This window comes from Berghia stephanieae, chromosome 10, assembly GCF_034508935.2.
Source record: "Berghia stephanieae isolate SIO BIC M18660-M18661 chromosome 10, UCSD_Bste_1.3, whole genome shotgun sequence".
Classification (NCBI taxonomy): Eukaryota; Metazoa; Mollusca; class Gastropoda; order Nudibranchia; family Aeolidiidae; genus Berghia; species Berghia stephanieae.
Window position 1 is genome coordinate 8,570,568 of NC_088369.1, and position 26,376 is coordinate 8,596,943.

A 26,376-nucleotide genomic window follows, 5' to 3' on the forward strand; every position below is an offset into this window, starting at 1 on the left:
TACTTTCTACTACACTACTACTACTTACTACTACTACTACTACTACTACTACTACTACTACTACTACTATACTACTACTACTACTACACTACTACTAACTACTACTACTACTACTACTACTACTACTACTATACTACTACGATCTACTACTACTACTACTACTACTACTACTACTATACTACTACTACTTACTTACTACTTACTACTATACTACTACCTACTACTACACTACTACTACTACTACTACTACTACTACACACCACCACACACACTACTACTATACTACTACTACTACTACTATACTACTACTACTTACTACTACTACTATACTACTACTACTACTGATACCACCACTACCACCACCACACTACCTACTACTACTACTACTACTACTACTACTACTACTACTACTACTATACTACTATACTACTATACATACTACTACTACTCACTACTACTACTACTACTACTACTACTACTACTACTACTACTACTACTACTACTACTCTACTACTATACTACTACTACTTACTACTACTTATCTATTATTATTATATATTATTATTATTATTATTATTATTATTATTATTATTATTATTATTATTATTATTATTATTATTAGTATTATTAGTATTATTATTATTCGAGCCATTATTATTACTGTCACTCGTGAAGTTCAGAGGTCGAGTATGGTTGACTCCCACTTGCTTCGCGGATGCTACACAGATCACTTTCTCCAAATCTTCCGCGAAGCAAAAATAAAATATCGTACGAGCTTATGTTATAAATATATTCGACTCGAGATGATTCTGGTGGAATTGGAGGCTCTATAAACTTTAACGTGCTAATTTCAATTTGATTTCAGATTAATTGAAAATTAAGCAATTGTTTTATTCAATAAGAATTCATTGAAATGAATAAAATATTTTTCAAAAAAATGCCCATACCACACAATATTTAAGTGAAAAGTAGTATCGATACTCTCGGCTAGCAGACTACGCTTTTCGTCCTTCACCCTCTCAACACTCAACACAACAAACAAAACAATCTCAAGCTCAAGTCGCAACCGGTCTCTTTGCTCTACATTTTTAGTAACTTGCTCAACGCTATAAAATCAATCCTATGTGCTCTGCTCCAGACATTTTGAAGGGTAAGCTCGAGCTTATGCTATTTATTTCAGAAATTTGCACAACAAGTGTAAAACATCAAAATCATTTCTTCGTTGAAGCAAACCAGAGAGCTATTTGAGAGATTCAGGAAGAAGGCAAAAATTAAAATTAAATCGTACGTCGGCCTCGAGTATAGCAAGTTAAGGTAGGCTGAGGTATCTTTTCATTTATTGCACTTACCGCCCGGTCAAAACCACGTAACCGTTGTAAGATAACGCTGGGTTTCTAAAGTCTTAATTCAGGTTCAAAGTTTAGTTGCAGTGGGTGTGATCTTAATCTTATATCTGTTACTGTTACTGTTACCTATCCACTTAGAGACTTGCCTAAGTGCTTGAGGTGGCCTGGATCTACTGAAGTCTGATGTTTCCACTATGCCATATTATAATAATATAAGATAAATGGCTGAGACCCTCGCCTGGCACCAAGCTGTCCAACCTGCAGGACTTCTTTTTGGCCACCTCTATTCGCATACGACTGCGAGCCTAGAGCTTTATTGTATAGAGGATTGGGCGCAAAATATGAATAAACTACAGTGTTGATGTGGTGGTTGTGATTGTAGTGGTGGTGTTGATGATGTTGTGGTAGTGATGATGACTATAATAAGGATAATGATCATGAAATGGTGGTGGCGGTTGCTGTAGTTTTGATAACGATGTGGTAGTGGTAGTAATGATGATGATGTGATGGTTGTAGTTGTAGTGTTGGTTGCAGCGATGATGGTGATGAGGAGGCTGATGATGCAAAGCTGGTAGTGGTTGCTATACTTTTGATAACGATGTGGAGGTGGCTGTGGTATTAGTCGTAATGATGATGTGGTGGAGGCTGTAGTAGTAGAGGTAGTTTATTGAAGGTAGCTTTTATTATTTGCAGGATCATTGAGATATGAGTCGAGCAATAGAGAGAGAGAGAGAGAGAGAGAGAGAGAGAGAGAGAGAGAGAGAGAGAGAGAGAGAGAGAGATTCCTGGAACTTTATAAAATATATTTAACTGTAAATAATACAATAAACGGAGACGGAACTATTCTCATTAAAGTAAGCTGACAGATAAGCTGCTAGATTTCGAGATGTTAACGAATGATCAATTTGGAGAGGTGGGGACGGGGAAATTTTCATGGATTGGATTGGGGTAACAAAAACAAAACAAAACACGATCTTGTCAAGTATCAGACTTGAAGGAAAACTTGAAACGTTCATAAAATCTCATTTTTAATTCACAATAATGTTCAATCATCCCTCCTCTTCTTTCCTTCTCAAATTACACACTCTCATTCAACTTCAAGCCAGTCAACAACACGCCATTTTGAACAGAAAATAGTGTTGTGTTCCATGAGAGGACAACGACTAATTTTCAGAGACGAGAGAGCACTTCTACTACTGTGAATAGTGATTCTGTGATATTATAATTTTTTTAGAGACAATGCTGTTAACGGCCAGGTACTCATTTTACATCTGAGTGCGATGAAAGAAATTGAGTAAAGAGCCTTTTCCAAGGACTCAGCTATGCGCTGAGCGAGGCTAGAATCCAGGACCTTCCAATCTGAAAGCGAGTGTGATACCACAAAACACATAGCCGCACGCACATTATTACTATATTATGGTGCTGTTTTTCTTCCTACCCATAGCAAGTTGTCATTATCTTTCTGATTTCAAAGTAGCCTGTCAAAAATCATTTCAAAGTGGCGTGGCTTAAAAACCTGATAGCCAGGCTCAGAAAAAATGGATTACAGATTTTTGAAAATTTTTCAACAGAAGTGAATGATGACTCTAATTTTTAGTAGAAAAAAATCAAGAATGCACCAAGTTATCCATGGGAGAAGTTCAGTGATCCTGCCCACATTTTTATTTGACCTCATTGTCACAGATAATTTGGTCACAAGTACTTGAAAAACATGACAAATATTCCTGGCGTATCACTTTGTTTATTTAATTTTGAAATTTTATTTTTCTTAATTGTTTTCCTTCTATATTATTATAATAGATAAGGTTAAAAACAGCTTTTCACAGATGCCTTAATTTACACCACTCATCGAAGTATAAACAGGCTACCCATTAACTCACTCTTTGCAAATGCTTCATTGGTAACACAAGGTCAATACGACATTTCGACTGCATATTTGTAATGGAATCTCTGTTTTTCTGTTTTCCAGTAATTCATCTTTGATCAAAATGCCACCAAAGAGGAAAGGAAAGGCAGCAGCTGCTGCAGCCCCTGCTAAGAAAGCTAAAACGGTTTGTAATTAAAATATTTATATCCCTTTTGATAAAATTCTCATTGATGGTTGGAAGCCATAGGAGTGATCAATGCAGGTGTTTTTTTTTGTTTTTTTTTTGTTTTTTGTTTGGGGGGGGGGGGGGGAGAGATTTCTTTTCATAGTTAAGTACAAAAGCATCAGTTTAAAAACAAAATGCTCAAGACCAGATTTATATGAAAGTGTTTTTTTTTTTCGTTTTTTTTCCTTGCATTTTATCCTCCACTTTCGACGGTAGTGATAACATAGGGAGACTGATATGAGTAAATTGGATAGCATAAAGGGTATTCAAACCTTATAAAGTTGATGAATTGTTTTTCTTCTGTACTTTTAAAAAAAGTATTCAGTAAGAGAGTTAGCTTTTACACTGATGTAGAAATCTCTGTGATATGAAAGAAAACTAATGAATGCTTTAGTAGTTGTTTGCTTGATATATAGTTTGGGTTTTAACACTCTTTGCATAGAATCTAAATAAAATCATACTACTCAAAATGCCAGTGTTGTTATAATTTGCGGTGAATTCTCTCTTATTTCCAGGAAGAAGAGCCAGCAGCGGCAGGCACACTCAAAGACAAAATTGCGAAATTGAAAGAAGCTGACAAAGGAAAAGTCAAGAAATTCAAAGTGGATGATAAGTTTCCATATGCTTCTTCATCAAATGTATGTTAAATGATCTTTATATTGAGACTTGAATTATGTTGTTTATGCTGTGCTTTACTTTGGTGCCTGGATTGATTTGGCTTTAACTCACTCAATCCTAGCCCTATACCTCCATACTATATTCTCCCATAAGAAAAATCTCATGTGGTACTTTTCAAATTTACAGGGTCCCCACCGGGTCGTAAAATCGGGAAAAAGTCGGGAATTTTGTGATGGGTCGTGAAGTCTGGAAAATGTCGGCAATTTTGTGATGGGTCGTGAAGTCTGGAAAATGTCGGCAATTTTGTGATGGGTTGGGTAGTCGGGGAAAAACAAAATCAAGGATTATGTGAGGTACATAAGTGGCATAGAAAAATGTGAAATTGGTGACAATTTATTTAAGTCATGTGGTTTAGCCAGTAGAAGGTACAAAGCTTATTTGGAGGAGAAAAAAAGCAGTGGAGAAAAAAGTGGGAAAAGAAAACTAGCAGAAGAGGAAGTTGTTGGGCCTCCGTTTCTCAGAAGCTTGAGGAGAAGGAGGCCTCCTTGAAATTGTTGTAGAGGAAGGACAGTTTGTAAATAGTCTTGTACATAGTGTATTATAGTAAAGTGAACAATGAAAAGATTGGACCTCTCTGTTATTGGAAATGTGGTGGAGTACTATTGCATGGTTGATGAATCATGAAGAGAAAGCAAAATTGAATCAACTGATGGCAAGGAATCTAGGGGTAGGATGTAATGGTTAATAAATAGCTAGTAAAATCATCTGTTCTTTGAAGGCTACACTAGTAAATGTACATGTGCACCAATTTAAAGAAGTAATGATATTTTATGATTGATAAATGGCTTTAAAAAAAATCATTCTTGACGCATGGCGGAATAATTTTCCGCCGCGCGATGGGGTCTTGAAATTTGTTTTGGGGTCTTGAAAAAAATTTCAAAGATTTAGTGGGGACCCTGAATTTAAAAAAAAAATGTTCTCAGGTATCAATCTAAAAGGAAATTTGGCCTGAAATAGTTTTATTCAACTGGAATTATTATGTAAAAAAAAAGATAAAATTGTAGCTTCAATTACACACCAATAATTCATCATAGAAAATTGTAAATAATGTTGGGCTAAATGTGACCACAGCCAAATACAGAAATAGTTAGTCCGTGTTAGGGTTGAGGAGTTAAGATGAGGGTCTTGAGTTCAGAGTCTTGACTACGGACCTTGTGAAAGATTTTTTTTAAAACCCTGTTTTATTCCAGTCCTATGGAGACAAGTCTGAAATATGGAGGTTCCAATGTGTTTGAGAAATAAACCTTTGAGAAAAAAAAAAGAAGAAATAAGAGCAAGCTAAAAAGAGAATTCAGAACAACAAAAAATAATTTAAAAATTATCCCTCTTAGTTACTGCATATAAGTATTAGAAACCATCTGAGTGATTGCCTTTTTTTGTGGGGATCCAGTGCTAACATCTTTGTGAAACTTTGGATTGCCTGAGGCTTGGCACAAGAACAGATTGGTGATTGGGTCTACTTTTGTAAACTGTTGCCTTTTGTCTGACATTGTGTAAGGCACCTGTAACCTGTGTAGCTATGTGATCTTGTGGTATGACTCGTTTTCGGATCGAGAGGTCTTGTGTTCGAGCCTCTCTTGTCGCATAGTTGATCCCTTGGAAAAGGCCCTTTATGAGTACCTGGCCGTAAACATGATGTCTATGTCAAATAAAAAAAATTGTTATATCTCCTAACACGAATCATGTCTCATTCTACATGTTACGTCTTGCTATGGTCTGGGACCCTTTGTAAAGCGCTTTGAGCATGTTTAGTGGATATTACGTTATATAAAAACTTTTTATAATTTTAAAAAATATTAATGTAGAACACATTGAACTTAAGATGAATACAACTGCTCTTTTGTATTGTGTGATATATACCATCCTTTTCTCTGTGGCTGAAATGATCCAAAAGTGTCACAAGCACTGTTCAATTTTTAGAACCAAAATCTTAATACCATATCATCCCTATGAAGTACACTGACCCTAATAAGTGCAACCCCCTCCTACACACTTGGTAGCACAGCATGAGCATTGCCCCTCGGTTCTTTACTAGCGTGTTACATGAGTGATCCGTCAAAATAATATGCGTGCATTGCTTAATGCCACTTGGTGCACATCAGAGGTCCCAGGCACTCAGCATTCTCCTCTTTTTGTTTTTAACCTTCTTTCAATTCCAACTCCTGGAATGTCGATAGGGTCAAGCTTGTATGTTTTGTTTCAGTTCATAGACCACATTTTCTTCAGTGTAGTAAGATGTAAGCACACCATTTTGACTCAATTGTCTAAGCGTATAGTGTGTTTAAAAGGGATGGCATGGTTTACTCACATTCTCTTACCTTACGCAGATGTAAAATGAATACCTGGCTGTTAACAACGTTGTCTCTTTCCAAAAAAAATTCCCTAGAAACATACCAGGCGAAGTTGTCGTACCAGTAAGGTCGCGGGTTCAAGCCTCCATCGCTGCCGCAAAGTTTTATTCTCTGTTGTCTTCTGGCACTTTCCTACTCACTTCATTTCTTGTTATTAGAAACTTAAGGAAACTAAGAACATTTTAAAAAGTTGCCACCAAAGTTTCTAGTATTTTAAACTTTTTTTTAGCTATTTATCAATTCAATTCATTGAGTGGGCCTTAAATTACTATTCCTGACAGTGGCAAATCTTTTTTTTTAAAAAATGTTATTTCAGGTGTACCAAGATTTTGATGCTATGCTGAATCAAACAAACATCGGGAAAAACAATAACAAGTATTATATTATCCAAGTTCTGAATAATTCAATGGGCTACTTTACTTGGAATCGTTGGGGAAGAGTGGTATGTATTTTTATTTTATTTCACCCCTCCCCTTTCCGGAACCCACTTAGTCTTTCAATTCTTTTCTTTTTTTTTCTTTTAAAAAAAAATGTCTCTTTTAATAAAAGTTTATTTTCGCTCTTTTGAATTCCATGTGCTTTCAGATTTTTTTCCTTTGAGTGCACATTTATGTTGACATCATAATTAATACTGGTTTAGATATTTTGATAAAAGTGTTTATTCATCTTTGTGTACATTTGCCTGATTGGTATTAAGATGGAATGAAATAAAATGCTGTAAAATGAATTTATATCCAAAAATATCAGACTTGGATTACTTTTATGTGTTTACTGAGGAGAATAAATTTATTTTTTTAGAGCATTATAAACCAAAATTTCTTATTTTTGTCATGTGGACTTAAATTTACATAATACTATTTTGAGGCAATGGATTGCCTCGCATTGGCAAAAATATCTTACTGACCATCTCAATTAGGTTATATGGAAAGGTAACCTGGTGCTGAAAATTGGAGTTAAAATATAAATTTTGACCATTGAATTAAATTCAATGTTTTCTTTAAGGAAATCATTAAAGTCAATTCAATTTTTAAAAAAATAGATTTCAAACTGTTCATATTTTTGTCTTTAAACTCAAGTTTCTTTTACTGGTTAATTCTTACATAATACAGGATATATCACATTGCCTATAGTCATCCTTATTAATGATAAATTAGTGTAACACTAAGTACTTTTCATAACCTTTCCAATTATAGGGAGAACCTGGCCAGAGTAAAATGGAAGGTCCCTTTGGATCAGACCAGCCTGCCGTCAAAAGCTTTGAGAAAAAATTCAAAGATAAGACCCGTAACAACTGGGCCAATCGGGACTCATTTGCCGCAGTGCCCGGCAAATACACTCTCTTGGAGATGGCGGGTGAAGAAGAAGAAGAAGAGGAAATGGTTTTCCAACCTGCTGCAGCTGTGGTAAGATTTTATTATTCAAGTACATATTATTATTATTATTATTATTATTATTATTATTATTATTATTATTATTATTATTATTATTATTATTATTATTATTATTATTATTATTATTATTATTATCATTATTATTATTATTATCATTATTATTATTATTATTATTATTATTATTATTATTATTATTATTATTATTATTATTATTATTATTATTATTATTATTATTATTATTATTATTATTATTATTATTATTATCATTATTATTATTATTATTATTATTATTGTTGTTGTTGTTATTATTATTATTGTTATTATTCTTGTTGTTATTGTTATTGTTATTATTGTTATTATTATTATTATTATTATTATTATTATTATTATTATTATTATTATTATTATTATTATTATTATTATTGTAAGGATTGTTCTTGTTGTCATTGTTGCTATTTTTTGGTAGTTTTCAGTTGAAAAAAACATTTTCATTCAATTAATATCTTTAGATTCAAACCTTAAACTGACTTTACATTATACCATTAAATGCACTGGACCACACACATCTCAATGGTCCAAAAGCTTCCAGCTAGCAAAGGGTTCAAAGTGGAAAATATAAGAGGAATCTGGTTGCAGGGCGATAATTATATATATTTCTGTTATTACTGGCATCAATTGCGATAGTTGCAGACGTGTTGCTGGTCATTGTAATGATGAAGATAAAAATCCTCTCATTGTCATTGGCATTTTAATGTTGAGTCCTTGGAAAATGCTCTTTACTCACATTTTCTCCCTTTACTCTGGTGTAAAATGAGTATTGACCGGTCACAGCTTTGTCTCTGCTGGAAAAAAATTGTAATATCGCCTTACATGCCTGATGTCTATAACTAACTACTTGTCAAGTGTCGCTGTTGGCTTGGGTCTCCTTTTAAAGTGCTTTAGCAGATTTAGTGGCTTTTATGCTTCATTAAAACTCATAAAAAATCTTGAGTTGTTCATGAAACAATTACTTACTTAATCCTCTTCGGGCCTTGGGGCACATAGGGCATCCACCAGACATTTCCATTTTTTGCGATCGGCTGCTTTTGCGGTGGCTGTATTCCAGGACATGCCTGCTTCCTTTAATTCTTTCTTTATGGTCCTTTGCCAGCTTTCTTTGGGTCTTCCCCACTTTCTCTTCCCATCTGCTGTCCAGTACAAGGCTGTCTTGGGAAGTGACACTTTTTCCATTCTGGTCACATGGCCCAGCCAACGCCATCTTCTTTTTATTTGGCTTTCAATGCTAGTGCAGTCAGCTTTCTTTAATAGATCCATTGTTTTTATTTTTGTAGGCCAAAATGACTTAAAAATTCTTTTTAAACACTTATTCTGAAAGTTCATGAAACAATCCACACATTTATTTTTCTCCCAATTCTAGGGAGCCACACCTAGTGCTCCTGTGAAGACGGCTGCATCTACTCTAGATAAATCTACCCAAGGTCTGATGAAACTTATTTTTGACAACGACATGTTCAAAGAAACCCTCCAGAAGTTTGACATTGATGTCAAGAAAATGCCGCTTGGGAAACTGAGTAAAACTCAAATTGCCAAAGGTGAAATATATAACGTTTCAAGTGTTTTTAGATGCTTTAATTGAAAAGTATGTAATGTCGCTTTCAATAGAACAATTATAATATGGTTTAGGCTTTTAGATGTATAACATCATTTTATACCAATTTCTCTTACATGAAGTTATAAAGAATATTATTTAACTTAACACTTCTAATCTTTAACACTAAAACCATTTGTTCATTTATTTATTTATTTTTGGGTTAAAAAAAAAAATCTCTTGATGCAAGTGCAAATTAGCACTGTCTTCCACAGAGAGCGTTTTGTTTTAAAGAGAAAAAAAGGGATTTATAGTATTGTTAAAAAAATAGAATGAATTACCTTTCCATTTCAAATTTTAAAAATATATTTAAAAAACAGTTCTGGGAAATGAAGTGATAAAAGAAATATGTGACATAATCAGTCGGATGGTGAAAAGGTTTGAACTGAGATAGTTTAGTTAGAAAGTCAATTTTTGTCAAAAATGAGTTCTTGTCATAAATGATTAAATCAACCCTTTTTGTACATCTGCAGTAAATATCAAAGCGTAATTTCACTTCTAAATATTTTTTATAGCTAGTCAAGTTGAAAAAGTATGAAATTTGAGAAAAGTTGCTGGATACCTTTCCCAAACATCTGACCATAACTTCCTGAAAAATCACCTGATTTACTTCAAATGATGATTAAAATGCTCTGGGGAGCATATTCTTTCAGAAAATGCAAAAAAATGAACATCCAAAATTTTCACCTTCCGATCATCATAGCTTGTCACTCCAACACCGAACCCACTCCACAGCATCTGTGGAGCAGACTCTTAGGTCATGGTCAGTCCAGCTGGGCCCATCCTGGCATTCTATGGATGTGCTTCATCGTCCGCTCTGGGCATCCACACGTACACAAGCTAGTCTCTTCCGACTGATTATGTCATGCACTGACATATACATTACACGGTTTCCATCCAAACCTTTCCATTTCCACCTTTTTGTTACTATTTTTACCATCCCAGGCTTCAGTCTTCAGCCCCCACCACTCATTACTTACTCAAACAATTTTTCTGTTTCCATTCCAGGGTTTGAGGCTTTGGAAGAGTTAGAATTGGCCATAGAAAAAGGTCAGCGCCAGAAGTTTAATGAATTGACATCCAAGTTCTACACCATCATCCCACATAGCTTTGGTCGCACCGTGCCCCCCACCCTCTCAACCATCGAAGCTGTTCAGAGAAAATATGATATGTTGGCTGTAAGGATGTTTTTCATGACATCCATTGTTATAAGTTTTATAGTCTTCATTAAAAAATTATTTTTTTTTTTTAAATTGAGTTTTATATTGCTCAATATCCACTAAACGTGCTTAAAGCGCTTAACAAGGGGTCCATGGCCAACAGCAACACTTAACATGTAGGATGTGACATGACGCCTGTTAGGTGATATTACAATTTTTTTCGAACATAGACAATGCTGTCAATGGCCAGGTACTCATTTTACACCCGAGTATGGTGAGAGAATGTGTGTAAAGAGCCTTTTCCAAGGGCTCAAGAGCGAGGCCCGAACCCAGGACCTTCCGATCTGAAAGCGAGTGTCATACCACAAGACCTCATAGCCGCACATGAAGGAAATTTAAGGAAATTTGATATCATGTTCATTGTTCAACTATGTGGTCTAGTTGTATGACTAGACATCGGACTGGAAGGTTCAGGGTTTGCGTTCTGCTCTGAGCTGGGGGGGTTCAGAAAAAATTTCAACTGCACCAGGGATCGATCTTTGTCCCTTTCCGTGTGAAGTGAGTTCTCTACCAACTGAGCTGTCGGGACCCCTTATAATCTTATTATATGTTGTCTATAAAAGCTATATAAACAACAGAGTCAGCTGTTCTTATTATGATGATACTTCTATCTTAAAAGCAATTTTGTAACAATATTTTATACTATCAGCAATTCAGTTCTATTTCTCTTTATTACACTTTTATAATGCGTCATCCTTTTTACAGCACTGTTATAAAATTTCAGTGGTCTATGGACTGGAAAACTCGTGTATGTGTAGCATTTATTTTACCGATTAAGCAAAATAATATCGTAGCTAAATTATGTTTAAAGTACAGGTTCAAGATAACATTTGGATTTTCTTATAATTGTAGCATTTAATTTTCTTTAAATGTGCATGTCAGCTCCTTTGAACACGTTCTGAGATTGGAGCTCTATATGTTTTGTTTATTATTTTTATATTATTAAGAAGTTTTATGAAATAAGGTTTAAACCTAAATTTCATTTGATTGATTGATATTGAATGTTAATTACTTGTATAGAGATAGTTCGAGCAAGCTATTATTTTGTTTGTTTGTTATATTCTTCTTCTTCTTCTTCTTGTTCTTATTCTTCTTCTTCTTACTATTGTTATTATTATTATTATTATTATTATTATTATTATTATTATTATTATTATTATTGTTATTATTATTATTATTATTATTATTATTATTATTATTATTATTATTATTATTATTATTATTATTATTATTATTATTATTATTATTAATATTATTATTATTATTATCATTGTTGTTGTTGTTTCAATTGATTGTTCACAGAAAACTTATGGCCTGAAAAGGCCCATCTAAATAAACTCTTGAACTTGAACTTGAAACTTTTGACTATTCTGTAGGTGCTTGGAGATATCGAGATTGCCCAAAGTCTGCAGAAAAATCAAGCCAAAATAGAAACGGTGAGTTGTTTCATATTAAATTCAATACAAAGCTGCAAGAAGCATTGACTGTAAAATGTATTGGAAAAAAAAATTTAATAAAACAGCTTAAAAAAAAAAAAGAACAAAATACTTCCTCAACACAGGACGTTTCTCGCTTAAAACCCTTCTTCAGCCAATAACTAAAAAAAAAAAAAACCGGTCTAAATTGATAATATTTCACTACAATCTGAACAGATGGGATAGTAGGTCTCTGCACTTTCTAAAAGAATAAAGCAATCATTGGTTTGCAGTGTAAGCGTTAAACCCCCCCCCCCCCCAAAAAAAAACAAAAAAAAAAACAAACAAAAATAAAACCTCACATTTTAATCACTGAGGCATTTCTGTTGGGTTTCTTATGTAAATGTGCCTTATCTTTGATATTAAATGATGTTTTCCTCTCCTCTCCCTTATCTACTTCCACAGAAAGCAGGCGTTGTTCCCCACCCCTTGGATGCCAACTACAAACTGTTGGATTGTACTCTTGAACTATTGAATCACGGATCCGATGAATACAAGGTACTACATTACCTCTTTACAAAATTCAAGCTCAACTGAAGGGAAATATTAATTAATTGCTTGCTGGTTTTTATTTCTTATCTTATCTTACTTACGTAAGGCTTAATATAGGAATTATCCTTTAAATGCCTTATACAATAGTTTATAATTACAGAATCTCATAATGCTTGCATTGTATCATTTCACAGACAGTTTTACACAACTCTTCATGGGTGAATTTTAGATATTTTATTTCTTTTATTAATTTATAAAGCATTTCTGCTAGATTACAAAAAAAAAAGTAAAAAAAACAGATTTTTAAAAACACAAACAAAACAGGAGAATATATTTTTACCTTATTTAGAATCGATGTTATTGTATTTTTTTCATTTTCAGAAATTAGAGAAAAATTTCAACGCCACTAAAGGCAATGGGTGGCGTCCACTGAAAAAACTGAATGACATTTGGAAAGTCAACCGACTCAGCGAGGTATGTAATGTTCTTTTGTAATTCCCATTCTTATGGCTACTAAAGATGTGGGGAGATGTGGCATTACGTTTTGAGATAAAGGAATGAAATACTTCTTTTCTTTATTTTTATATGTATGATTTATGACTGGGTGGGGTTCTTTACCTCCCATAGTGGGCAGGGAGGAACTTACTCTGTCTTTTATTCCCCTATATCTGTTTTCCAACATATTTTCTGTCTTTGTCTTGGCCCTGCTTGGTTTTGTCTTGGCCCTGGCTGGATACCCTGGCTGGGAGGGAAACAGTCAAATGTATAGTGTTAGTTTTGGAAGATGATATTTTTTTCCATGTAAATCATCTCTCTGTTTTATATCTTTAGTTATGTAATCTGTAAACATTTTAGTTTGTTCCTCTTAATGGGATCCTGTGCTGGTGTTTGGATGAAACTTTTATGTAATCTCAAACTAAGTACATTGACGGTATGCTCTTGGAATCTACATCTGTTCCCTGTTTGGACCAATTCCCTTACGTCTTGCTTTTTCTTGGGTGCATTGTTTGTAAATCTAGAATATTTTGACTATTCCATTTTCTTCTTTTTACTGGTGCTGATTTACCTAAACGTGTTGCAAGCGCCATAAAACCCTTAAAAACAAAACAAACAAATCTCTTCTATCTGGATAAGATGCTAGCATACAGAAAAGCATATTCCTCTTGTTGGACAAATAGGTCAGAAACCTCCTGTATATGCGCTCACTATCTAACAAAACTAGGTTCTTTGTTGCAGAACCATGGCTATTGTCAGTTTAATGCTATGGAAACCAAGATAAACTTGTTCCATGAGCTTTATGGCCCTTAGTGATTACAGGTTGGCTGAGAAAACCCGGGAAGATGCGGCAAGCTTCGATTTGAGATATGAGCCAAAATTGAAGATAAAGTGTTTCCCATAGCAACAAATTTTATTCAAAAAGAAATTCATAGCTTGAGTTCTAATAGACATAGAAAGAAAATTTAAAGTGGTGAATGATCAGAAAGATGTGGTCTACACCACTGCATACATAACTCAATTTCTGAAATGTGCACATTTTTCTGGCTTTTCTCATACAGCCACACATATGTGACCCTCCGCCTCGAAACGGTATTAAGTCGGATTTTTCAATTTTGGGTTTTTGGTACCCAATCATAGCTTATTTTATGCTTTAAAATTTGATACCAAATTTATACAATTCTGATCATTCATTGCCGAGATATGACCGTTTGAAGTAGGGGGAGTGTGAAAACCAAATTTTGAGAAAATTGACTTTGAATTGAGGCACCGTTTTCACGCACAGTCAGATCAATGGGCAAAGATAACTCCTTAGATACGGGCATCGAAAATTTGACGAGAATAGTGAAATTTGGCATGAGCTTAGATTATACATCTAATAATGTACATACAAATTTTTGAAACAATCCAATAATTACTTTTGTAGTTATTCATTATTATGTAAGATGTTCTTAAACAAATAAAACACTGGGGAAAAAATGCCGACAATTGCTCACTTTTTCAAGAATTTTTGATATTTGAATAAAGAATCAATGAAATAATGTATTATTAATGTCATATTAATGTGAAATTTTGTCTTATTTAATAGAGAAAATACGATTTCAAAATGCCAAAAGTTAAAGAAGGTTTTATAATTTGAAAGTACAGTTTTGAAACTACGTGAAGCCGGATGGGCAGGGAAAGAATTATCAAGAAAGAGGATTAGAGAGGAAGAGATAGAATGAGAGAGTAAATACACACATACACGCACGCACACACACACTTACACACATACACAAACACACACACATGTGTGTGTGTGAGAGAGAGAGAGAGAAAGAAAGAGAGAGATATAGAGAAAAAGAGGAGCGAGAGGGGGAGGGGAGAGAGACTGCTTGTGCATTAAGAGGACGCGAGGGAAATAGAATAAAGATTGAAACCTGTATAATTGTATGTGTTTGTGTGTGTGTGTGTGTGTGTGTGTTTGTGTGTGTGTGTTTGTGTGTGTATGTGTGTGTGTGTGAAAGAAACAAAAGGGAGACGGAGAGAGTGAGGTAGACATGAAGAAAGGGATGGAGGCGGAGCAAAGAATTGTAGGGATAGTTTAAAGAAAGCATTTTGCTACAAAGTAAGTCATAGTCAATCAACTGGAAACATATTGACCAATGAGATTGCAATTAAAGAAATGGGCTGGTCAAATCAATCATTGCATTGTTTCCATTTTGAGTCAGATGACAGCTTGAGGCGGAGGGGTGGGCTTATTGTGTAGTGACTTACATTAAAACATGTTATTGAATCTCTCAAGTTGTCCTTAGCGTTCACCCACATTGTTCATTGTCTAAAAAGATCCCCCCCCCCCCCCCTCCTCCTTTCTTTCAGTATACAAAGAAAGCACAACAAAACGAGCATCCATCTCTCTCTCTCTCTCTCTCTCTCTCTCTCTCTCTCTCTCTCTCTCTCTCTCTGTGTTTGTCTCTCTCCCCTCTTCATCTATCTATCTATCTATCTATCTATCTATCTATCTATCTATCTATCTATCTATCTATCTATCTATCTATCTACTACTATCTATTTATCCATTTATAGGTTTGTCTTTCTGTCTGTTTATCTATCCATCCATTTCATTTTTTAGTTAAACGTATTTCCATCGGGAGTTCATTAATTGTTGAAGGTTCTATTTATTGTTCTGCTTTTGTACTTAAAATTAAATGTTTATCCTACAACAATCTATGTAAGTGTAAGATTAGGCAACTGTTGTCCTATTAAGTCTTAGCATGTCCTATAATTTCATGAATAAAAAAAGAGGGACAAAGGAGGACCATCACCTCGATGCAGCTAGACAAAGAGATAATAGCACGTGGTGTGTATCAAAATGCACAAACACACACATATGTAACACACGCATGCTGACGTCATGAAGCATCGCCCGATCATTATGGTCTACAGCCACAGCGCATGTGATGAGCGTTGACCAATCAGAATCATTCATTTGTAAGGTTGTCAGGGAAAAACCTAGACTTGTTTACAGTTTTTAAAGTTCATTATTGGTTGAACCATGAAATTGTGAAAACAGTCATGCTTTCTCTGAGATATATAAAGACACGCCCTTTGCTGTGATATCTTACATCTTATTGGTGGAGAAAAAGACTCGTTATTACTAAGCCTTGGAAAGGGTGGCTCTCTGAGAGAAAGTCAACTCTCGTTTTGAATGTGTCACTGATAGTTGCATTTTTAAACTTGAAATTTATATAACTTATCGTCATTGTTTATGTTGAATTATTATGTTTTCATGTAGAAAAATGATTGTAGTTTCTGAAACAACCAAAAACTGAAATTTGATAATTTTGACCATTTCCACTTTAAAACCGGTTTTCTTCGTTTTCCAAATCCCGACTTAATACCGCTTCGAGGCGGAGGGTCACATATTTAGTAACATTGTATGGCTATTTGGTCTTGTGGTATGACACTCGCTTTCGCCCTGGGTTCAAACCTTCCTTGGTGCATAGTTGAGTCCTTGGAAAAAGCTCTTCACTCACATTCTCTCACTGTACTCAGGTGTAAAATGAGTACCTGCCGTTAACAGCATTGTCTCTGTCCTAATAATATTGTAATATCGTCCTACGTGTTAAGTGTTGCTGTTGGCTAGGGACCCCCTTGTAAAGCGCTTTGAGCATGTTAAGTTGACCTTGCACTATATGAAAGCTTAAGTCTTTTTGTTTTTTTCTTAAAACATGAAACATTATCTTGGCTTTATAGGGTGAACGATTTGCTGCCAATGATAAGATTGCCTATCGTAAACTGCTATGGCACGGCACAAATGTTGCTGTTGTATCAGCCATCTTGAAGACAGGCCTTCGTATCATGCCTCACAGTGGCGGACGAGTTGGAAGAGGAATCTATTTTGCATCGGAGAATGAGAAATCTGCTGGATATGGTAATTGTGTTTCCTTTATCTTAAAAAAAATTTTTTTTTTTATTATCTTAATATTATTACTCCAGTTGTATATTTCATCCATTTTATGGGGCATTTTATTTTGAGCCTTAGTTCATTTGCACGAAATTTAATGCATTATACAAGGTTGCTGATTGTCAGTATATTTTCAAATCACCTGCTAAACAGAAAAAAGTAACTCCGAAATGCATTTTTACTGGAGTTAAGCACTCAGAAAGGGGTTTGTCAATTTGTTTGCGTAAAATTTCAGTAAACTTTTGCCTCCTGAATTGGCAACTCTGGTTATATTACCATGAGATTCTTATTTTTTTAAAAAAGTTATATCTTTTATTGATTGTATGCTCTTGGACTCTAAATGTTTCCCATTTCAATTATTCCCCTTTTTTTTTCTCAAGTGCTTTTAATTGTAAATCTAGGATATTCTTCCTTTTTATTGGTGCTGAAATAAGCTAAATGTGTTGCAAAGGCTGTAAAAGTAGTCCCTCAGAGCCATTGGGCCCATGGAGCCAAAGTTTAATCCCGGTTTCTATAGCGTGAAACGGACAATAGCAATTGCTTGCTATCCTTTGGATAAGACACTAGTTTATCGCAAAGTAATTTTCGCCAAATCTAACAGAGCTACCCATTCACTGCTGGATGGACAGATGGAGGGGGGGGGGGGTCAGAAAAAAATCTAGAGGGATTGATCTTGGTTCCTGTGCGTGTGAAGCAAGTGCTCTACCAACTGAGCTTTTGGGACCCCCGAGGGCAGTAAATCCCTTAACTCACTCAATCCTAGAGATTTTTGCTACTTTTTGAAATTGGAAAAAATGTATTAAAAATGTGCATGTGCATAGATATTTTTATTCAACTATCAGGAACATGTAAACATTAAGGACACTAACTTTGATACTACGCCTATAATTTGTCTCAGAAAATTGTAATAAATAGCATGGAGTAAATGTAACCCCGAGCATACTATTGATGTAGTCGGTGTTAGGGTTGAGTGAGTCAAATAAATGTTTTAAAATAATAATTATAAGTCGATTAATTTTTTTTTTTTTTCATTTATAGTTGGACCTGCTCAAGGAAAGGTGATTATGTTCTTGAATGAAGTGGCCTTGGGTAAACAACACAAGATTCTTCGTGATGACTCCAGTCTGAAGAAAGCACCGCCAGGATTTGACAGCGTTCTTGCTTGTGGACAGAGAGAGCCAGGTTAGGATTGGACTTTTGTATTGTGTGTTTGTTTGTTTGTTTGTTTGTTTTTTAATTGTACAACATTACAACAGTAAACAGTAATGAAGTTCGACACCAATTTAAGAAGATATGAAGTGAGTAGAAAAGTGCCAGAAGACAATAGAGAATAAAAATTTTTTTCGCGGCGGTGGTGGGGTTTGAACCTGCGACCTTATTGGTACGACAACTCCGCCTGGCAGGTGAGAGCGTGGCTCTACCGTGTGAGCTATCCACGAACACAAAAATATTCGTTTCAAACCCAAAGTCATTTCTAGATCCCTCTCTCACCCACTTCTTGAGATCGCCGATTCGTTCACCACCATCGCAAAGTAATTTTGACCAGCAGTTAAGCTTAATAGCCAATATTCTCATCACAAACATATAACATAGAAACGATTGAGACATTGAGTATGCTCCGGTGTATGGGGTGAATTTTTAATTCAGAAAAGTGAGTGGAGCAGGCACTTATGTTGGTAACAACAAGATATGAAGTGAGTAGAAAAGTGCCAGAAGACAATAGAGAATAAAAATTTTTTTTCTCTATTGTCTTCTGGCACTTTTCTACTCACTTCATATCTTGTTGTTACCAACATAAGTGCCTGCTCCACTCACTTTTCTGAATTAAAAATTCACCCCATACACCGGAGCATACTCAATGTCTCAATCGTTTCTATGTTATATGTTTGTGATGAGAATATTGGCTATTAAGCTTAACTGCTGGTCAAAATTACTTTGCGATGGTGGTGAACGAATCGCGATCTCAAGAAGTGGGTGAGAGAGGGATCTAGAAATGACTTTGGGTTTGAAACGAATATTTTTGTGTTCGTGGATAGCTCACACGGTAGAGCCACGCTCTCACCTGCCAGGCGGAGTTGTCGTACCAATAAGGTCGCAGGTTCAAACCCCACCACCGCCGCGAAAAAAATTTTTATTCTCTATTGTCTTCTGGCACTTTTCTACTCACTTCATATCTTGTTGTTACCAACATAAGTGCCTGCTCCACTCACTTTTCTGAATTAAAAATTCACCCCATACACCGGAGCATACTCAATGTCTCAATCGTTTCTATGTTATATGTTTGTGATGAGAATATTGGCTATTAAGCTTAACTGCTGGTCAAAATTACTTTGCGATGGTGGTGAACGAATCGGCGATCTCAAGAAGTGGGTGAGAGAGGGATCTAGAAATGACTTTGGGTTTGAAACGAATATTTTGTGTTCGTGGATAGCTCACACGGTAGAGCCACGCTCTCACCTGCCAGGCGGAGTTGTCGTACCAATAAGGTCGCAGGTTCAAACCCCACCACCGCCGCGAAAAAATTTTTTATTCTCTATTGTCTTCTGGCACTTTTCTACTCACTTCATATCTTGTTGTTACCAACATAAGTGCCTGCTCCACTCACTTTTCTGAATTAAAAATTCACCCCATACACCGGAGCATACTCAATGTCTCAATCGTTTCTATGTTATATTTTGTGATGAGAATATTGGCTATTAAGCTTAACTGCTGGTCAAAATTACTTTGCGATGGTGGTGAACGAATCGGCGATCTCAAGAAGTGGGTGAGAGAGGGATCTAGAAATGACTTTGGGTTTGAAACGAATATTTTTGTGTTCGTGGATAGCTCACACGGTAGAGCCACGCTCTCACCTGCCAGGCGGAGTTGTCGTACCAATAAGGTCGCAGGTTCAAACCCCACCACCGCCGCGAAAAAATTTTTTATTCTCTATTGTCTTCTGGCACTTTTCTACTCACTTCATATCTTGTTGTTACCAACATAAGTGCCTGCTCCACTCACTTTTCTGAATTAAAAATTCACCCCATACACCGGAGCATACTCAATGTCTCAATCGTTTCTATGTTATATGTTTGTGATGAGAATATTGGCTATTAAGCTTAACTGCTGGTCAAAATTACTTTGCGATGGTGGTGAACGAATCGGCGATCTCAAGAAGTGGGTGAGAGAGGGATCTAGAAATGACTTTGGGTTTGAAACGAATATTTTTGTGTTCGTGGATAGCTCACACGGTAGAGCCACGCTCTCACCTGCCAGGCGGAGTTGTCGTACCAATAAGGTCGCAGGTTCAAACCCCACCACCGCCGCGAAAAAAATTTTTATTCTCTATTGTCTTCTGGCACTTTTCTACTCACTTCATATCTTGTTGTTACCAACATAAGTGCCTGCTCCACTCACTTTTCCGACACCAATTTAAGGAACATGCTTATTCTCAGGGATTACTACATGATGATGATTCTTATCATTAATGAATGCAACCACCACTGCCTGCATCACAATCATTATTGCCATCATCATCATCATCGTTATCATCGTCATCATCATCTTGGCATCATCATCACATCGTCATCGTCATCCTCAGCAGCATCATCATCAGCATTATTATTATTATTATTATTATTATTATTATTATTATTATTATTATTATTATTATTATTATTATTATTATTATTATTATTATCACCATTATCATCATTATCATCACCATTACTATTATCAATATTCATCATCACTATTACTATGATTACTTTCCTCCAACCAGACGAGAGGCTGGATATTACCATGAAGATTGAAGGTAAAACTGTCGTGGTTCCCCAAGGCAATGCTGTGAATATTCCAGAACACAGTTCCAGCTCTTTCTACAACTCAGAGTACCTTGTGTACAGGGAGGATCAGTGTCGTATTCGATACCTCCTTCTCTTTGACTGCTAAAACTGTCGTAGCTCTACAGCTGAACACAGTTTTAGATAATAGCAATGTTGAATAACATTATTTCATCATTTTGATTACCCGTCTTGTGTACTTATAATTTTTAAAAAAATGCAAAATAGATGTATGTTATTTGTTATCAGCCTTAATTTAGGAGATATTAAGATTAAGGGGTGTAATAGAAATTATGCATTGTTGTTATATTATTATTATATTATCATTATTATTATTATTATTATGATTATTATTATGATGATGATTATTATTATTATTATTATTATTATTATTATTATTATTATTATTATTATTATTATTATTATTATTATGATTATTATTATTATTATTATTATTATTATTATTATTATTATTATTATTATTATTATTATTATTATTATTATTATTATTATTATTATTATTAAGTGGGCCATCCCACATCTTAATACTTTGACAAAGTTACCAAGATATCGATTTGTATCATACTAGATATAAATTCAAGGATTATTTATTCTTTTGGGATTTAAAGGCTTAATATAAAACACAGGGATACCCTACGGGAGAATAGGCTTTTTGAAATCTTCTGGCTGACCTTGGTCGGGATTGGTGATTTGATTTTTTTTTTTGTTTTAAAGATAAAAATATTGGTTGTTTAAGGCAACAGTTAAAGGGAAGCTAGATGGATGTGCATCCTTTTCTATGATTTTAGGGTGATAACATTTGATGAAGAGAAGTTTTGCACGAAATATTTTCATATATGGTCTTTACCACCCCCCCCCCCCATATAAAAAAAAAATTCAGGCTTTTTTGATTTAACAAAGGGGCATCCCAGTTAAAACAGATGTCGATTGCTGAAACAAAACATGGCTAGGACATTTAAAAACTTGAAAGAAAATGAAGATATGAGTTTTGAAAAAATCAGGGATAGCTCACTTCTCCATATTACTGCCCATTTTAGAAAGCATGCACTTAAAATAGAATATAGGTATAATTTAAATGTTTATTTTTCACACTTTTTGTAATGTCAACAATTTATTCGTTTATTCAAATAATTGTTTTGGTTTCATTTCATGAAAGAGATGTTTGAAAAGCTGAAAAGAAAGTGATATTTATTTTTAACACTTGATATTTTTATGAATTTTTATATAGGGTCGCTTAAGCTTGCAATTACGATATTGTTTATCAGAAATATTTGTCAACATTTTAAAAATTGTATACGTTTGTATAGATATATCAATTTTTAGATTCAGATAAAAATGCTCAATAGTATTTTTAAAAGATCATTATTTTAGCTGTTTCAATTTCTGCATTAAAAAAATGCAGAAATTGAAACAGCTAAAATAATGGATATGGTCGAATTTGAACTACTGATGCTTCTTTTAAAAGGAGTTAACCCTAATTATTTTATTCAAGATGTTGTTTGCTTCTTTTGTCATTGTTAAAAGTTAATTATTTTAAATATTTTGATACAATTCTAGAAAACAAAATAGAACCTTTATTGGCAGAATTTTGTATTATTCTAATCTAATACTAGATTTACAATTTACTCGAAGGGAGTACAAAAACTGATGGGACTTAGGTAATTTTTTTTACTAAAGATGTGTATAATTCCCAGTCAAGGCAGACTAATGTTTTGGGATGGCTTTATCTCGTGTTTTCTTTCTTGCTTTGTCTGGCACTGTTTCATACACATTTTTTCAGATATTTTTCTCACATCAGTGCCTGCTCCCTAATTTGTCACATTTTTACTACTGAGAGTTAGTATGTTTTCAAAAAAATATTTCTGAGGCCGGAATTTTAGTTCATCATCTTTTCTGGCAGAAGTGGGATCAATTCAGAATAATTTCTATTACTATTGTAATCATAATTACTGTAAAGATTGTGCCAGTTTTTGGCATTGGGTTTGAATTCAATAATTATGCTATCATTATTGTAAAGTATTGTAAATTTTAAAAAAATCATTTATTAACCTGAATCAATATATTCTCATCTTTAATAAATTTTAATCGTATGTTGCTTTATTCATTATTATTTTTTTAATGCAATAAAAATATTTTAACATTTAAAAAAAAGTCCCTTTTATAAAACCAAAGGTTCCTCTTAAATGTAATATCTCCTTAGAATTATAGCACATGACCTTTTAAATTCTCGTAATTCATTATTTAATTATTTATTTTAATTGAGTGAAAGAAGATTAACCTTTTGCAGGAAATGATTCATTTTTATTGTAACCCTACATCAGATTGTTTGCTTTCACTAGGAGAACAGAAACAGTTTTGTCATCAACTCGTATTTCAACAGAGGCCCCAGTCACATCACTGTATTGGCTGTGTTTGCTGTCACGTTGAAAATATTTAGATCTCCAGTTATGGTCATATAGATAGTGGGATCTGGAATAAGTTGGATCTTGTAGAAACAGGGTTAATTTCATTTTTGATAAGATGGTGATGTTTGAGGGGGTTTACATGTAGGATTATCTGTGAAAGGGTAAGCATTTTGTAGAAACAGGGTTAATTTCATTTTTGATAAGGTGGTGATGTTGGAGAGTGTATACATGTAGCAATAACTGAAATGGCAAGCACCTTTGTTCCAGGGTACAATGTTTATTTTGTTTAAATTTTTCTCTTTTTTTCACCTGTTAACTGATATAGCTTGATCTTAACTGCAATGCTTTATAGAAAAAGAATTAACTTTTCCTCTCTACTTAAATAATAGATTTTTGTTCCTCCTAGATTAATGTGATTGTTAAAAACTTGATTACAAATTGTGATGCTATTTTTACTTACTATACATAATTATTTTTTGACTTTTTAGAAATGGCTGTGGGTGTTTTTTTTAAATTCATAATTTTTATGCGCAAAAATAATTTCGTTGATAATTTTTTTTTCTTTAAAATGCATAATCTTGTGATGACAATTGTTAGGATGATGAGTGAAGAATCTAATGAAAACTATCCCTTGCAAAAGCAAATGCCGTGTTCATAGATCATAAATATTAAAGTATTGATCACATTCATGTCTGAATAATAAATCAATTTCATACCATTTTTTCCTCACAGCATGAGATTATGGGGACAATCTATATTATTATTCTTCCATGTGCTCCAGTCATTGGCCACATTGCAACATGTCCTAACAATGACCTACATAATAAAAGTTTTCACAGTTTTCAAAATATCCAACATTACAATAGGTTCGTTTTGTTTAGCTTGACCCACGAGTAGTATGTTTACAATTTTAAAATTATCCAATCGTTTTGACAGCAGCAAATCATGTGATCAATGCCGCGGTTGGACGAAAAGCTGAATATATTATAGATTGGTCCTATTTGTTGCTCTCCTTGTTTGACTAGGAATGGGACATGTAATGTATAGCTTGGCAGCTATGTCATTTTAACTTAAACACAATGAGTTTGCTCTTCATAATAAGACTATGGATTATCACATACACCTTTTTTAAATGTTTGTTTGTCACATAAAAAGATTTATTTTTCACTTCATGCAATCTCTTCACTTAATCGCACACTGCTGAAGTAAGCAGAATCACTACTGTAATTTGACACAGGTAGAATAACTGATGGCGGAGGTCGTTGTCTTATTATGTCTATTATGCTTACTAGTCCTCATCCCAACTCTTGATTCAGATATGAATTTTTATAAAAGTTGGGAGTCCCGATAGCTCAATTGTTAGAGCTCTCGCTTCACACGCAAAGGGACCGAGATCGATCCCAGGTGTAGTCGAGATTTCTTTCTGACTCCCTGTCCACCCGGCAGTGATTGGGTAGCTGGGTCTGTGAGATCTGGTGGAAAGTACTTTGCAATAGACCAGCGTCCTCTCCAGAGAGGGTAGCAAAGCAATTGCTATTGTCTTTTTCAAACTATAGAAACTGGAATAAACTCCGGCTCATTGGGCCTGATGAATCTGAAGGACTTTAGTTGGTTAAAGTTAAATGTTGTGATTAATATAATCAAGACATTACATTTTTATTAGGTTATTTAAATAATATAAAGTGCATTTCTATAGCAGTTTTTAAGCCAAAGTCTTAAAGTGCTTTTCATAGATCATTTTAGTCATAAATTACATTCATAAATAATACCACTACAGTTTGCCATATAGAATATTAAATCCATGCTTTAGTCGTTTGATATTTAAATTCTCCACGTCGCTGTGATTTTATAAATTAAAATTTTTTTTGTTTGTTTGGATATTTTAGAATTTTTTTGTTTGCAATAGATATCTGTTATTTATTTTATAAAGTGTTTATTATATCCTTGTTTTTTTGTTTTTGTTTGTTTTTTGTTTTTTTTTGTTACTTTTTTTTGTTTCTTTTTGTAAAAGATAATCTGTGATAGTTTCACTGATTGTTTAAACAAGACACATTTCCTTCCTATCATTTTATTCAACTCACTTTTAATTGCAGTATGTGTTACTAATGACCGCTGTTTTTAATTCATCAATCACTAGATATCAATTTTATGACCAAGATATTGAAAAAAGTTTATCAATGTGTGAAATTATTTTGTTTTGTTTGTTATGATTTATTTTACAATTAATGTCCTACGTCAGATGGAGAATCAAATGTATAGTTATAGTTTTGGAAGATGACCTGACCTCCCATCTGGGTGGGGATCCTGACCTCCCATAGTGGGCAGGGAGGTACATACTGTGTCTTCTATCCCCTTATATCTGTTTTCCAACATGCTTTCTGTCTTTGTCTCGGAATGAGATTACTTGGTTTTGTCCTGGCGCTGGCCGGAGTCCTAGCTGGGAGGGAAACAGTCAAATGCATAGTTATTGTTTTGGGAGATGATCTTTTTTTCCTTGTAAATCATCTCTCTGTTATGTATTATTATTATTATTATTATTTTGAATGTATAATGTAAGCATTTGAGTGTGTTCCTCTATGTTGGATTTTGTGCTTGTGTCCGGATGAGACTTGTAGGTGATTTCAAACTGAGTACATTGGTGGTATGCTCTTGGAATTTACATCTGATCCCTATTTGTTCCCAGTTCCCCTTTGTCTTACTTTTTCTTGGATGCTTCAATTGTAATTCTAGAACTTTTGACTATCCAATTTTCTTCCTTTTTACTGGCGCTGATATAACCTTAATGTGTTGCAAGCGCCGTAAAACGCTTAAAAACAAAAACAAAACATGACCTCCCATAGTAGTCTTTCCAACATGCTTTCTGTCTTTGTCTTGGGATGAAATTACTTGGTTTTTTCCTGGCACTAGCCGGGGTCCTAGCTGGGAGGGAAACAGTCAAATGCATAGTTATTGTTTTGGGAGATATTTTTTTTCCTTGTAAATCATCTCTCCGTT

The 26,376-nt window shown here is 34.3% G+C and overlaps 1 protein-coding gene across 2 annotated transcripts; it reads left to right on the top strand.

Moving 5' to 3' along the window:
• The first annotated feature begins 1,019 nt into the window (after positions 1 to 1,019).
• LOC144956176 (protein mono-ADP-ribosyltransferase PARP3-like) lies at positions 1,020 to 25,572 on the top strand. 2 transcript variants are annotated; one of them, XM_078886573.1, is made up of 13 exons: positions 1,020 to 1,150; positions 3,316 to 3,397; positions 3,955 to 4,077; positions 6,785 to 6,910; positions 7,662 to 7,871; positions 9,277 to 9,451; positions 10,516 to 10,685; positions 12,104 to 12,163; positions 12,608 to 12,700; positions 13,076 to 13,168; positions 16,925 to 17,102; positions 18,174 to 18,317; positions 20,896 to 25,572. In XM_078886573.1, the coding sequence occupies exons 2-13, from the start codon at positions 3,335 to 3,337 to the stop codon at positions 21,063 to 21,065; spliced, it is 1,605 nt and encodes a 534-aa protein (XP_078742699.1). In that variant the 5' UTR covers positions 1,020 to 1,150; positions 3,316 to 3,334; the 3' UTR covers positions 21,066 to 25,572. The 2 variants fall into 2 exon arrangements, with proteins under 2 accessions (XP_078742699.1, XP_078742700.1); XM_078886574.1 differs by having other exon boundaries at positions 1,040 to 1,314.
• Positions 25,573 to 26,376: the final 804 nt, after the last annotated feature.